This window comes from Acinonyx jubatus, chromosome B1 (genome assembly GCF_027475565.1).
Source record: "Acinonyx jubatus isolate Ajub_Pintada_27869175 chromosome B1, VMU_Ajub_asm_v1.0, whole genome shotgun sequence".
Lineage (NCBI taxonomy): Eukaryota > Metazoa > Chordata > Mammalia > Carnivora > Felidae > Acinonyx > Acinonyx jubatus.
This window is the reverse complement of record NC_069382.1, coordinates 48,176,901-48,190,007: the sequence shown is the minus strand read 5'-3', so window position 1 is coordinate 48,190,007 and position 13,107 is coordinate 48,176,901. Positions and strand designations below refer to the sequence as shown.

At 44.4% G+C, this 13,107-nt stretch overlaps 1 protein-coding gene and 1 long non-coding RNA gene across 14 annotated transcripts in view; one reads left to right on the top strand and one right to left on the bottom strand.

Moving 5' to 3' along the window:
- The window catches only part of LOC113602528 (uncharacterized), a 64,552-nt gene that overhangs the window by 5,845 nt on the left and 45,600 nt on the right, over positions 1-13,107 (bottom strand). Inside the window, exons 1-2 of one of the 2 annotated variants that reach the window (XR_003424000.2) lie at positions 6,476-7,218; positions 4,173-4,526 (exon numbers count right to left, since the gene is read on the bottom strand). The exons of the other annotated variant lie outside the window; for it this stretch is intronic. This is a non-coding gene — a long non-coding RNA (uncharacterized LOC113602528). Of the gene's footprint in view, positions 1-4,172; positions 4,527-6,475; positions 7,219-13,107 lie in introns of those variants that run through there. 2 annotated transcript variants of the gene reach the window in all.
- NUGGC (nuclear GTPase, germinal center associated) overlaps positions 1-13,107 on the top strand; it is a 55,818-nt gene that overhangs the window by 42,299 nt on the left and 412 nt on the right. For 11 of the 12 annotated variants that reach the window (XM_027069967.2, XM_027069942.2, XM_015088021.3 and 8 more), the window contains 6 exons: positions 286-450; positions 4,177-4,334; positions 6,283-6,421; positions 7,602-7,710; positions 8,414-8,550; positions 10,807-10,897. In XM_027069967.2, coding sequence (XP_026925768.1) covers positions 286-450; positions 4,177-4,334; positions 6,283-6,421; positions 7,602-7,710; positions 8,414-8,550; positions 10,807-10,897 — 799 coding nt within the window. The remainder of the gene's footprint in view (positions 1-285; positions 451-4,176; positions 4,335-6,282; positions 6,422-7,601; positions 7,711-8,413; positions 8,551-10,806; positions 10,898-13,107) is intronic. The other variant, XM_053216650.1, reaches the window with a different exon arrangement.

The following is a 13,107-nucleotide window of genomic DNA, read 5'->3' as shown; positions in this document are numbered from 1 at the left end:
AACAGCAATTGGATTTTTATTCTACTAGTTATTCCCTCAAAAAGCCTAATGGTTTACACGCCCAAAGTAAGTTGCAGGAGGCATATATTTATTGTGTTCTCCAATCCACAACACTTAAGGAGATTTGTGCACTGAGAGATGCTTTACTGGGACAATAGAAATCATCTGAGGTGATTAGCTCAGGCTAAATCTTGTGTTGGTGGATGAGCATAAAGGAAGCAAAGTTTGAGAGAAAGTGTCCTTAGAGAGGAGGTGGCCTTATGCTTCTCTGACCCTTGTCCCTAGAACGAATTCTTGCACATGAGTGGCCTGCGGAGATTTGTGGAAGAGAAGATACAGCTTCTGGAGAAGGTCATTGACCAGTGCTTTGCCCACATCAAACAGCCTCTGCAAGAAGGAGTCAGAAATGCCAAGGCTTCCTACCGACGGATCCTCGGGACATGCCTGGTGGTGAGTGACCCTTTCCAGGGAGGACCTGTAATATTCGGTGACATCTGCCTTACCTCCAAGCTCGTTTTGCACTATTCCATAGCCTTTGAAGGAACTAAAAAGCTAAAAGAGAGTAGGAGAGGGTGAAAATTGCATACAAGAAAAGCATTTAGTGAGAACTGCCCAATTGTACATGGTGAGGAAAGAGTGCATGGTTCAGTGGAGTTGAGCTGGAATTTCGGATCTGAGGTCTTTCTACCCATCATCCACTGTGTAGCCCTGGGTGAGGCCTGAAACCCATTTAAGCTTGTAGGTTTTTTTCTTCTGCAAAATGAGGTGCTAAATACTTGCCCTACCTATCTTAACGGGGTTGATATAAATGTCAATTCGATTGCACAGTAAGGAAACATCTTGAACCCTCTCACTAGGCATGCAAATTATTTTATCTTTTAATTTCTTATATGGGCTTTCTGAGGGATAAAAATGTAAGTGCCAGGCTTTATTTATCTAAGGCTAAGGGGTGGGGAAAAAAGGCGTATCGTATTAGTTGGCTAGGGCTGCATAACACAAAATATCATAGACTGGGTGGTTTAAATGGCAGGCATTTATTCTGACAGTTGTGAAGGTTAGAAGCTCAAGATCAAAGCAGTGCAAGGTTGGTTTCTCCTGGGGCCTCTGTTTTTGGCTTGCAAAAGGCCACCTTCTAGCTGTGTTCTCCCATGGTCTTTTCTCTATGTGTGCCTCCCTGGCATCTCTCTCTCTTCGTATAAGGACAGCTGTCCAGTAAGATCAGGACCCACCCGTTAAGTCCTCATTTAACCCTAATTACCTCCCTAAAGGCCCTATCTCCAAATATAGTCACATCAGGGTCAGGGCTTGAACATGTTGATTCAGAGGGATACAGTTCACTCCATAACACCTGTTAAGAGTAAAACGTGATGCACAACACCACTCATCTGACAAAGATGATACAGAAGTATCTAGAGCTGGGAGCAGCACCTAGATTGTATGTTGTTGCCATTGTTTTATTATGAGTTGGAAAGCTAGAACGTTAGCAGAGAAAAGGTGGTGTGCAATGGGGCTCTACATTTCCGCGGGCTTTTTTATATACACAGATGATACTACCTTTCTAGCATATGATCTCATCTGGGTGCTCTTACCTGCATGGCTTTCATAAGAGTTTGTTTCGGGATCTAGATCAGTAGGTATGTGCCATGACTGGGATGAGAGGGAAGGAGATGCCTCTGTTATTGGACAGAGAGAAAACGCTAGAAAACTGAAAGCTAAAACAGTAAAGAAGTGGCAATGATCGTGGGGTCATCAGAGAGGACTCTCAGATTTCTGACATAGGAGAAGGAGAGGTGGCATGCCTTCCGTGTGGAAGCGGGCAGCTGAGTGTCCGTGAATGTAGTATGTGCACGAGCATTGGCTCATGCCTTCAGCAAACGTGGAAGAAATGCTGACTCTGGTGCCCAGATACTGGGCATCACTGATTCAGTCCTCGCGACAATTCCAGGTGGTAAACACTCTTATTAGTTTCATTTTATGGCCTTACAGAGGCTGAACAACTCGTCCGTGGCCACATATGGGATCCACATCTACTGCAGGCCTCTCTATTTTCAGAGCCTGGATGCCCAACCCCTACACTTGCCTGTTGCATCTCTGCAAACGATTGCAGCTACTTGTGATTGCCAACCAGTTATGTGATTCAACATTTGTAAATCCCCACAAAAGTAGTGAAGTCTGTCTAATAGCCAGCATCGCCTTGCCAACTCTGGAGTGAGCCTCCTTAGGAGTCGGTCCTCTGGCCCCATTCTGGTGACTGTAACCCCAGCCAGTGCCTGACGGAGCCTCATGGAGAAGACCTGAGCCAGCACTGGCCCGCTGTTGGGAAAGGTCAGCCTGTGCATGTGGTCTTTCAATCCCCACTTGGCCACATAAGAATGGGCCTTGGGCCTGGATCACTTCCTTACCAAGAGATAAAGAGCCCTCACAGCCTGTCCTGGGCTTATCGCCTTGTGTGGAAATATTCTTCCCTGTTTTATGCTCAGTGTGTACTTCTTTGTTCTGCTTAGTATAGGCGGCCAAGGCCCTTGGGCTAGCTCCCAGTTTTCTGTATTTCAGATCCTGTGGGGGAGGGCTTGGGTCCTTCTACATTGTGGGATCCCATATTGTGGGATCACCTGCATTGGCTGTGGAGGGGGTCTGCTGGCCACAGGGACCCATGTGTTGCAAAGGGCTGGATCTTGTGCACACTTTATCTCCTCTTGCTGTAAGTAAATGCTGTACTGCCTGAGCCTAGTGTGAATATTGTCTGTTCTCAGTGACCTTGAATCATGTACTTGTCTCTTTTCTGGGTGGTGTTTATCTGCCTTTTAACCTTGGCCACACAGCCTGGCCATCTAGTGAACAGTGAAACAGCAACTGAGCTATATCTGAATTCCTGACCCACAGAGCTGGTGAGAGATAATAAATAATTGCTTATTTATTTCATCAGGCCTGGGGTAAGTAAGTGACTCTGGGGAAAACTGTTTCTATATGATGGTAAAAGATCCCAGATCACCAAAAGTGAGTAAGTAGGTTCTGAGAAAGCAAAGGCACAAAGCGGAGACCATTCCTTTGAGACAATTTGCTCATAGAAGGAACATCTTGAGACCTTTGCTAGGATGTCATCCCGTGAACTGTCCCCTGTCTCACCAGTTCTTAAATGGTGTTTTTCTCTGTAACTACAGACATGTCTCGGGTGTCTTGGATAGGACACTTTCCTCTGTGATCAGAAATTTGGGCAAACATTATATGTTACCATCATATTATTATGTAACATAGTAAACTAACCTAAATATCTAACCAGAAGAGAATGGTAAAATAAATTGGGATATATCCACATGATATTATGTGGTTATTGAAACAATTTTTGCAAGCATTTACAATGACTTGAGGAAATGTTCATGTTATACTATTAAGTGAAAAGAGCAGAATATTAAAATGAATATATATATATTTATAGTATGATGCCAATTGTATTATGCTACATGACCATGCACTTGAAACAGATTTCCTTGAAGCATATATCATTGATTGATCACAAGGACCTCCACTAAAATTTTGGTCAGTGCAAATATATTTTTATTCCCCTTACTAAGAATCACCATCTGGCTAAGATTTATCAATGTCTTGTGTGGCTCTAGCTTCATTGTATTTTTTTTGCCTCTGATTTTTGAATTTATTTCTCTGGGAAAAAATGTTATGAAGATGTACAAATCAAATTACATTTTATTAGGCATTCAACAAAAAGTATTTAAAAACTTGGACTATGCTTGGAAGGTCTGAAACATATACTCCCAGTAGGGTCATAGCACATTTTCATTTAATAATTGTTCATTTAAGCACTACTTGCTTATGCTGTTGCCAGATGGTAAGAACATCAAGGCAGATAAGACACTGTTTGTGTCCACAACGAGCAGCTGTTCTGGTGGAGAAGCGCAATGAGTAAACAGATAAATAGAAACTGTATGAGGAGACTTGTGATCAAGGAAGCACAAGACGCTCCGGAAGCCAGGGCAGCCGCCAACTCAGGCGTGACTGCTGTGCCCTCTGTCTGGCTCAAGAGTATGCTGAAACATGAAGCTGTCCCTTCTCTTCCCTGTGATTCTTGGTCATAGCCTGTGGCCAAAGGCAATACAATTCTGATCCTGTGACATTGTAGTTAATGTTTACTAACTATTAACTTATTGTTTAATTACCTAGAGGAGTAGAGGAAACCAGGGCTTTCATCAGACTCTGAAAGCTGTTTGCCTGAAAAATGGCATCTATGCCTCCAGGACTCTTGCAAGAATAGATCTGAACGAAGCCATCACTCAGCCCATCTATGACCAGATCGATCCCGTTTTTGGAGGCATTTTTAGGTAAAAGATCCTTTCTCTTGCCCCTTCGTGAACAAACATCTGAAGAGCATTGGGCTGGACTCTCCACTTTATAAGAATTTGTACTTTGGATCTGGAAGCGTGAAGAGTAGCTTGCAACTTGAGGAAGAAAGCTTAGTCTCTGGAAAAACACAAAAGCCTTCTTGGTTTGGTTAGTTAATTTCTCGTGGCAACCTGGAGTACAGATGGAGATGTTACTTTTAGACTAATATTATGATTCCCATTATTTTTCAAATATACATGCAGCAAGGGATACATTTTCTTATGGATCTGAGCCCAGGACAGGTTATTTTGGTTGAGAGTGTGGAGTTAAGCAAACACATGGCCTTTGTAAATTTCCCCAAATGCAAAACTGCAAAGTGGCTGACTGATGACTCTGTGTTTGTTTTTGACATACTGCATGCTTGCTGACCTACTAGCTGTCTGAGCTTCATGGTGCCTCCTCCTTCCCTCCTTCCTTGACCTCTAATCCTTTTCTCCACCTACAGAAACAGAATTTCCTAATCCCTTAGTGCAAGAGCCTGCCCCCAGTCTCCTTCCTTGGCCTCTGGCATTTCACCACCTGCTGCTGCTCGAACCATTCTACCTTTGCTTGATTCTTACTCGGTGTTCCCCTACTCTGCCCCCACCTTCCTTTAACTCCTTTGGGGTCATGCCATTCCATCTACCCTATCTCAGTTTACAAGTCTGTAGGATAAACTCCAAATTATTTTTTTTTTTTAATTTTTTTTTTCAACGTTTATTTATTTTTGGGACAGAGAGAGACAGAGCATGAACGGGGGAGGGGCAGAGAGAGGGAGACACAGAATCGGAAGCAGGTTCCAGGCTCTGAGCCATCAGCCCAGAGCCCGACGCGGGGCTCAAACTCACGGACCGCGAGATCGTGACCTGGCTGAAGTCGGACGCTTGACCGACTGCGCCACCCAGGCGCCCCAAAACTCCAAATTATTTACAGTGGCATTCAAGACATCCCACCTGCCTCTAACTGGCCTTTCCACTCTATCCCAGTCCTGTTGCTCAGTACCAGCCTCCTGCTTCAGCCAGCCTGGAGGGTAGCAAAGAGCAAGAGAGATGTACCAGGAACTGTGCTAAGCTCTGTGCGCACATGATCTCATCAGATCCTCTCAATAACCCTCTGAAGGGCCTGCTGTCTATCTACAAGTGGACAAGCTGAGATTTAGAGGACTTTGGACAGCTTTCCCAATGTCAGTCAGCTCTTAAGTAGAGAGCTAGGAGTTCAAGTCTATGCTCTCTCCTCTATAACCTGCTGCTTCTTCCTCCTGGGATGTTCTGAAAATTTTGTTCACTACGTTGTCCCCATGGGGAATAGCCCTTCCTTGTTTTCACTTCCCTAAATCTTATCCATCTTTTAAAATGTAGTTCAGGGGTGTCTGCGTGTCTCAGCCCTTTGAACATCCGACTCTTGATTTCGGCTCAGGTCACAATCTCATGCCCCATGTTAGGCTCTGCAGTGAGAGCCCAGAGCCTGCTTGGGCTTCTTGCTCTCCCTCTGTCTCTCTGTCTCTCTCCTTCATTCTCTCTCTCTCAAAATAAATAAACATTAAAAAAAATGTAGTTTAAGTCCCACACTTGCAAATGGAAACACGTTGGCAGTGGGAAGACTGACCTTTGAGGCTAAACAGATCACTGTACAAAGTAGCCTGGCTCTGCCACTTGCTAGCTGTGTGACTGTGAACACAACAGCTGTCTTCTCTGAACCTCAGTTTTCTTGTCTGTAAAATGGGTTTCACAGACTTTTAGGTGCAGGACCTGGCACAGAACAGTGCCTGGCACCAGTAGGAATTCAGTACCTATTCATTCTCATCCCCCTGTCTTAAAAGTGAATAAAAGGATACCAGCTAGTTTCCTTTTGTTTTAGCCCCACGGTGGCCACGTTGTCTCTTAACGTTTTATACTGTTTCTTCTGTAGAGCTGGAAAGCCCACTGGGTCAGCATTGCTGCCTCACGTAGAAGCTTTTAAGCATTCTCTACAGGAGAAAATGATGGAAATTGGAATAAGAAGTGGCTGGAAATATGATAGTTACAAAAAAAGTTTTCTGATCCAGGAGGTAAGATCCCTGTAAAACGAAGAGGGCAGTGACGTTGGGCAGTGGCTTTCTTACCAGCAGGATTCCAGAAGTATTGCATGTCTCTCCCCACTGCTCTCCTGGAGTGCCAAGGTCTGGGCACGTCTTGTAGCAAGTGCTGTGAGACACAACACACAGTGTGTGGGGTGGCCCTTAGACTGCCATGAGGATGTAGGACGGGACACCAAGCCAGCTCTATGCCACTGGGAAGCAACCAGCAGTAAGTGCCGAGGTTGGAAAGGAGACTCAGTTCCCAAGAAGAATATTCAAAGAATCTTTAGAGGCACAAACATTTGAATCCACCTGTAACATCCACTTATAACTGACCTTCAATCATTTTTGCCAATATTATAAAGTCATTATTCACAGCAATGAAGCTTAAAGAAGAGTCTTTTTTTTTTTTTGTACATCATTTGTTAGTTTTGAGTCCTCAAGACTCTTGTCTGTGACCCCATTTTCCTCTAGCCTGTCTTAGTCTATTCAGGATGCTATAACAAAATGCTGTAAATGAGGTAGGGTATACACAACAGAAATTTATTCCTCATAGGAGGCTGGAAGTACAAGGTCAAGGTGCAGGCAGAGTTGGTGGCTGGTGAGGGTCCACTTCCCAGTTCATATATGATGGTCTTCTCACCATCACCTCACCTTAGCAGGGGCAAAGGAACTTGCTAGAGTCTCTTCCGTAAAGGGAATAGTCTCAATTATGAGGGCTGCCTGCTCATGACCTAGTCACCTCCCAAAGGCCCCACCTCCTAATGCTATCACCTTGGGGGTTAGGGTTTTAACATACAAATTTTGGGTGGACACGAATGTTCAGCCCATAGCACAAGCACAGCCCGAATTACACAGCAACACTAGAGAACTATCCTGTTCTCACATCCTCCCCCTAAGAGGGCCTATTGACCACCTTGCACGTGCCTGAGTTCAACTCAGCAAATATTTGAGTCATTTGTAAGTGCCAGGCATGGTAGGAAACACTTTGGGATATAAAGATGCTAAGACAGAGTTCCTGCCTATGAGAAGCTCACAGCCTCATTGGGGAAATGACATGGAAACAGCCAAGCATAACATAAAGCAGAAGGAAATGGTGGCCACACACAGGAACACCCATTTCTATCGAAGGAATTGTCACAAATGGCCTTTTGTTAATGTGGATTCTCAGATAAGTGCCATCCTGGGAGGCCTGGAAGATTACATCCTCAGAAAGAAGAGGAGGATCTATGAGTCTCTCACCACCTCTGTTCAGAGCGACCTGAAGCCCTGTTATGAAGGTGGGCGCTCCAGAAGGCGACATGTCTATTTCCTCTGGGGTCTTTCTGTCAGCTCCTTCAGCGTCCTTTTCTTCTGCTCTCCTCTCAAAGTATTTGTCCTCCTGCGTCCTAAATCCCTCTCATACTCTTAGTCCACAAATTGAAAACCAAATAACTTTAAGGGTCAGGGGACAGGTGACCCATGAATCAGTTTTATCTGTGTGTTTCCAGTGCTTTCTGCCCACCCTGTGTCTATTCACCCTGCTTCTCCTCTCCTCGCTGCATCTCACCTGGTTAAACTATTGAATCCACTATCTGATTCTCATTCTTATTCCCTTTAAGTATTTGTAACCTACCTTCCAGCTCCTTCTTGTTTTGGCGGTCCCATTGTTTTTTTCTGGTCGTGGTGGTGGGGGGGTGCATGGGAATTTTGTAAACTTCTGCTTAATTCATCCATTAGATTTTCTGAATGACAGTTATCTAAATTCTGAGAGTGCTGATCTTTTGTATCATATTATGATTAAACAACTTCCACTGTGTGGAAAATGGTGCCACATATATGAATATATGTGTGTGTATGTCCGTATGTATGTGTGTGTCTGTGTACACATACATATGTGTGTGCATACATAGTTTTTGCTTGTTTGCTTGCCTTTCTTTCTGATGCTAAAGATTTCTCTGCAAGTCCTTGTTGTGGTGTGACTGTAGCTATCATTTTTGCCAGAGGCCGCTCAGATTGCTGGCAAAAAAGCATGTGAGAGAATGAAAGACGTCATCAGGAGAGGGGTGGACCGGCAGGTGGCCGAGGGCATGTTTGAAAGGGCTCAAGAAAGAATGCAGCACCAATTTCAACAACTGAAGGTATTCAACACCCACAGTCTGAATTCCAGCCCCAAAGAGACTTCTTGGAGGGAGCCAAAGAAGCAGGGGCGGACGGTGGAAGAGGTGGTAGTCATTCGGGTCCAAAAAGAGCTGATACCTTCTGTAAAGTGGCCCCAACTGATGCCTACGATGCCAGGAGAAGAGGCCAGCTGGCACTTGGCATTCCCCCTTCCCCACTACTGCATCCTGGTGTTGGGGTCTCTCTGGGACTGTGACTTCAGAAATGCAGCCCCTCCGGCTCTCTCTCCTGTCTTTCCTCTTTACCAGGTCACCAGCAGAACAACGGTAATAGGGGTCCTTAAGCTTTTGACATAGCTCATTTAACCCCCAGCAAGCCTGGGAGGTAGGGACTGTTATTGTTCTCGTTTTACAGATAAGAAAACTGAGGTAGAGAGAGAGAGAGGTATAGCGACAGGCCACATAGTTACTAAGTTGTAGAGCCAGGTTTGGGACTAGGTAACCCAGCTCCAGCGTCTCTGTCTCTGACAATAGCATAATCTCCAGATGGATTTTTTGAAATGAGGGAAATGTCTAGTCTACATGAAACATCAATAAATAACTGCCAATAAACGATCATACGTCAGTCACCTTTGACACCTAGCATAGATTTAGGTCTGATTCTATCTCAGAAAACAGTTCTAAGAGTTTCCTTGAACCTAATGCTTCTGTCAAGTACACTTGAGCCATCTTGTCTCAGCTCTGGGTCTCTTTGCTTGCCACCCCCCTCCCAAGTAATAAAAATTCTTTGTTTTAGTCCGAGCCACTGTTGGCCTCTCCATGGCCATGTGCATTTCCAAATTCTTCTGCCTCAGTCCAGACTTAGCTGACCCTCTCCTAAGCTGGCTACTTGTTATTTCCATTCACCTCTCAACCAACCTACTTCCTGAAATGTCTGCAACTTACTTAGGCTCAATCTTGTGTCCCCCACCCAGACCCCTATCCCCACCCCACTGCAGTTTTGGAAAAATACCATTCTCTATAATACAAAGTGTACAATTTCTCTCAGAATGAGCTAAGAGGTGTTTCGTTTGCCAGTTGCAGTTTACTTTTTGTCATTTAATATGTTATCATAGTCTACAAATACTTGCATAAAATTGGCCAAACTCTACAGCATGCAGTCCCCATTTGGTATATAGAAATTGGCCCTGGGGCACCTGGGTGGCTCAGTTGGTTAGGCGTCCGAATCTTGGTTTTGGCTCAGGTCATGATCTCATGGTTTGTGGGTTCAAGTCCTGCATTGGGCTCTGCTCTGACAGCACAGAGCCTGCTGGGATTGTCTCTCTCCCTCTCTCTTTGCTCCTTCCCTGCTCATGGCCCCTCTCTCTCTCACTCAAAAATAAACTTTAAGAAAAGAAATTAGTTCTTATCATACCCCCCAAAAACAATTCCACTAAAAAAAAATGATTAGTACGTTGATCATATACAAATGCATCTTGAATGACAGAAATGTGGCAAATTGAAAGTGGGCAAAGACACAGAGTGACCCCATTCCCTGATCTTATGGACAAGGAGGCTGAAGCCCAGAGGGCCTGTGTTACTAGCTCAAGGCTCACAGCTAGAGCTGGGACTAGAGCTTAGGGTTCTTGGCCTGGTGTGTTGAGGAAAAAAAACAAGAGTCAGGAGACCCAGGCTCAAAATACTATGTCAGTCTAGATGAAAGAGTCAGGTGTTTTTCAGAGGTAGACAAGAGATGGTTAGAAGAGGGAAAATGGTTTGCATTCATAGAAGGACTGATACAAGAAAGAAGAAATTTCTCAGGCAGTTGGGACGAAGAATCAGGAATGTCAAATATGATGTGCTGCACAAAGCAGGTATTCAATAAACATCTTTCCAGTGACTAAATGCACGATAGCATCGCGGGCTAGTGACCAGCTCTTTTTCTCTTTTTCCATCTCTGCGATTGCTGTTTTCTCCCCACTGCCCCTCCCCCCCCCCACCTCCATGAAGCCTCCTTAGCTCCTGACTCAGTTGGTCAGCACCAGAGAGGTCCAATCACATATGAATCTTGATAGACAGGAAAGGAGATGCTGAGACAAGTAGGACCCCACAGAAATGTTGCTCTGAGGGTTCCGGAGCCACTTGCTGCACTCTAAAGTAGCCCACTCTTGGAACTGACTTTGATTTTGGCACCCCCAGTCTGCACAATTTGTGGGGGATTGGTTGGGGTCCCTTTCCTAAGATAACTTTTCCTTGGACTGTGCCTTCCTAACAGAATGACCATGCTTTGTTGTGTAGAATGGAATCACGGAGAAGGTGAAGGGAAGTATCGCCACCATGCTGACCCTTGCTTCATCCCAGGGGGATGGTCTCTACAAGGAGCTTGCAGGTAAATACATAAAACTTTTGCATAAGCGATGACCTTGTGGGCACCCCTAGCTGTGGTTGCTCTTTGCTGGATTTAAAGAAATCAATTAGGAAGAATTTCCAGGGCATGGGATAGAGATGATGATGACGATGATGATGATGATGATGATGATGATGATGATGATGAAAACAATGACTACCCCACCCTTTGCTGAGCACCCGCCCAAGACCATGCATTATACTCGGGCTCTGTGTGCAGCATCTCGGATAATTCTCATGTTAGCCCTCAGAGGGAGATGCTGTTGCTCCCTTTTGCACACGCGGAAACAGAGACTCAGGTTAGATTATGTGCCCAAGGATCTGTGGCTGGAAAGTGGCAAATTCAAATCGATACCTCTGCTCTGCAGTCTCCATAAATCCATTGTTTTGAGTACGTACCTTTTCATGAAAAGCCTCATATTCTGCTGGTGGTAGAGAAAGGTTTCTCTTCATGGACCAGGAGCCTGAGAATGCAACAACAGCTGCCAGCAACCATCTCTATTCCATGCCATGAGCTCCCCCAGGCCTCCCGGTGTGAACTGGAGGGTATAAACTGGTACAAAAAGCAATCGGGACATTTGTAGCCAAGTAAAAAATGCACATATCCTTTGACCCAGCAATCCTACTTCCAGGAATCTATCCTGTGGTATCCTCATACATGAGAAGAATGGCACGTGGACAGGGTTATTCAGGGCACCATTGTTTTAGGATGGCAAACATTGGAACAACTCCAATATCCACCAGTAGAGCATTGGTTAAGTTAACTTAGGTACACAACTAGGGGAGGACCATGCAATTGTTAGAAAGAATAAAGTGGCTTTTTATACAGAGTTAGTGGTGTGAAACAATCTCCAAAACATGTAAAGTGAAAAAGAGCAAGGTGAAAAACTGTGTGGAATACATTGCCATCTGTGAGAGAAGAAAAGGAAACACGTATGTATATGCATACAAATTTCCATGGGATACACAAGAAACTGTCCACACTGGTTGTCTCTAAGGAGAGGAACTAGGAGCTTGGAGGACACAGAAGACGGGAGACTTATTTTTCACTCCATATGTTTTGTGCCTTTTAATTGTTAAACTCTGCGCACAAGTGCCTTCTGGGAAAAAAAATGGATCTGATGCCATTGCTGTATATCATTGGATATGTCATGGTGAAAGTGGTCGGAGCTATTTCTAAAGTAAAAGCCACAGTTGCTGCTTCTAACCATCTGTCTTACACATATCTCTTGCTGTGGAAATGATTATTCCCCATCTCAGGTTGGTTAGACAGACATCTAACCTGTTCCTAATGGTCTCTTGGGAAAGTGATACAACACCCTCTCACTCTACTTTATGGAACTCTCTCATGACCTTCTGTCTAGGCCTTCACAGGAGACTGTTTTAAGATTACAGTCATCCAGTTGTGTCTTCCTTAAAGAACTCCTGCTCACCAAAGGTCTTTCAACTATCTAGGTCTCCCACACAAAAAAATGTTCCCCTGAGTTTAATGTAAATTGCTCCTGCCATAATTTAAGATCATTTCCCTTTCTTCCCATCAACAATAAAATATATACTATGTAGGGAGTACTGTGCCAGAGGACAGAAGTCTAAAACAGTCCCTGCTCTGAGTATTACTTGGTTGGTAAAAAGATGTGTGAGAATATAAATTAAAATAGTAAAATGGAAATTCCCTCTTTTCTGGAGGAGAGCAAGATTTTGATCTAGCCAGGCCTTCAACTAATTAGATGAGGCCCACCCACATTGTAAAGGACAGTCTGCTTTTCTCAGGGTCTAATGATTTAAATGTAAATCTCATCCAAAAATATGTTCACAGAAACATCCAGAATAGTGTTTGGCCAAATAACTGGGCACCATAGCCTGGACAAGTTGACACATAAAATTAGCCATTATAAGGATATATGATTGCAGATCACAACGTGAAAACCCGAGCTGAGATGTCAAAACAGCAAATTCACTTAGAATGAGAACTGCTGGGAGCAGGGGGATCAGGGGAAGGAGAGAGAAGCCTGGAGAGGACTGAGGGGGAGGTTTGTTGTGTAGGTGGGCTTGGTATCTCCTTCCCCTGAGCTCTTGTGAAGACTCGGTGATTTCCTAGATCATTTTATGTGTTGGTTTGTGTTTCTTTTGAAGGGTGACTGCTATGCTGAGATAAGCCTTAAGAGCCAGAATGCCCAGTTTGATCAGGCTTTT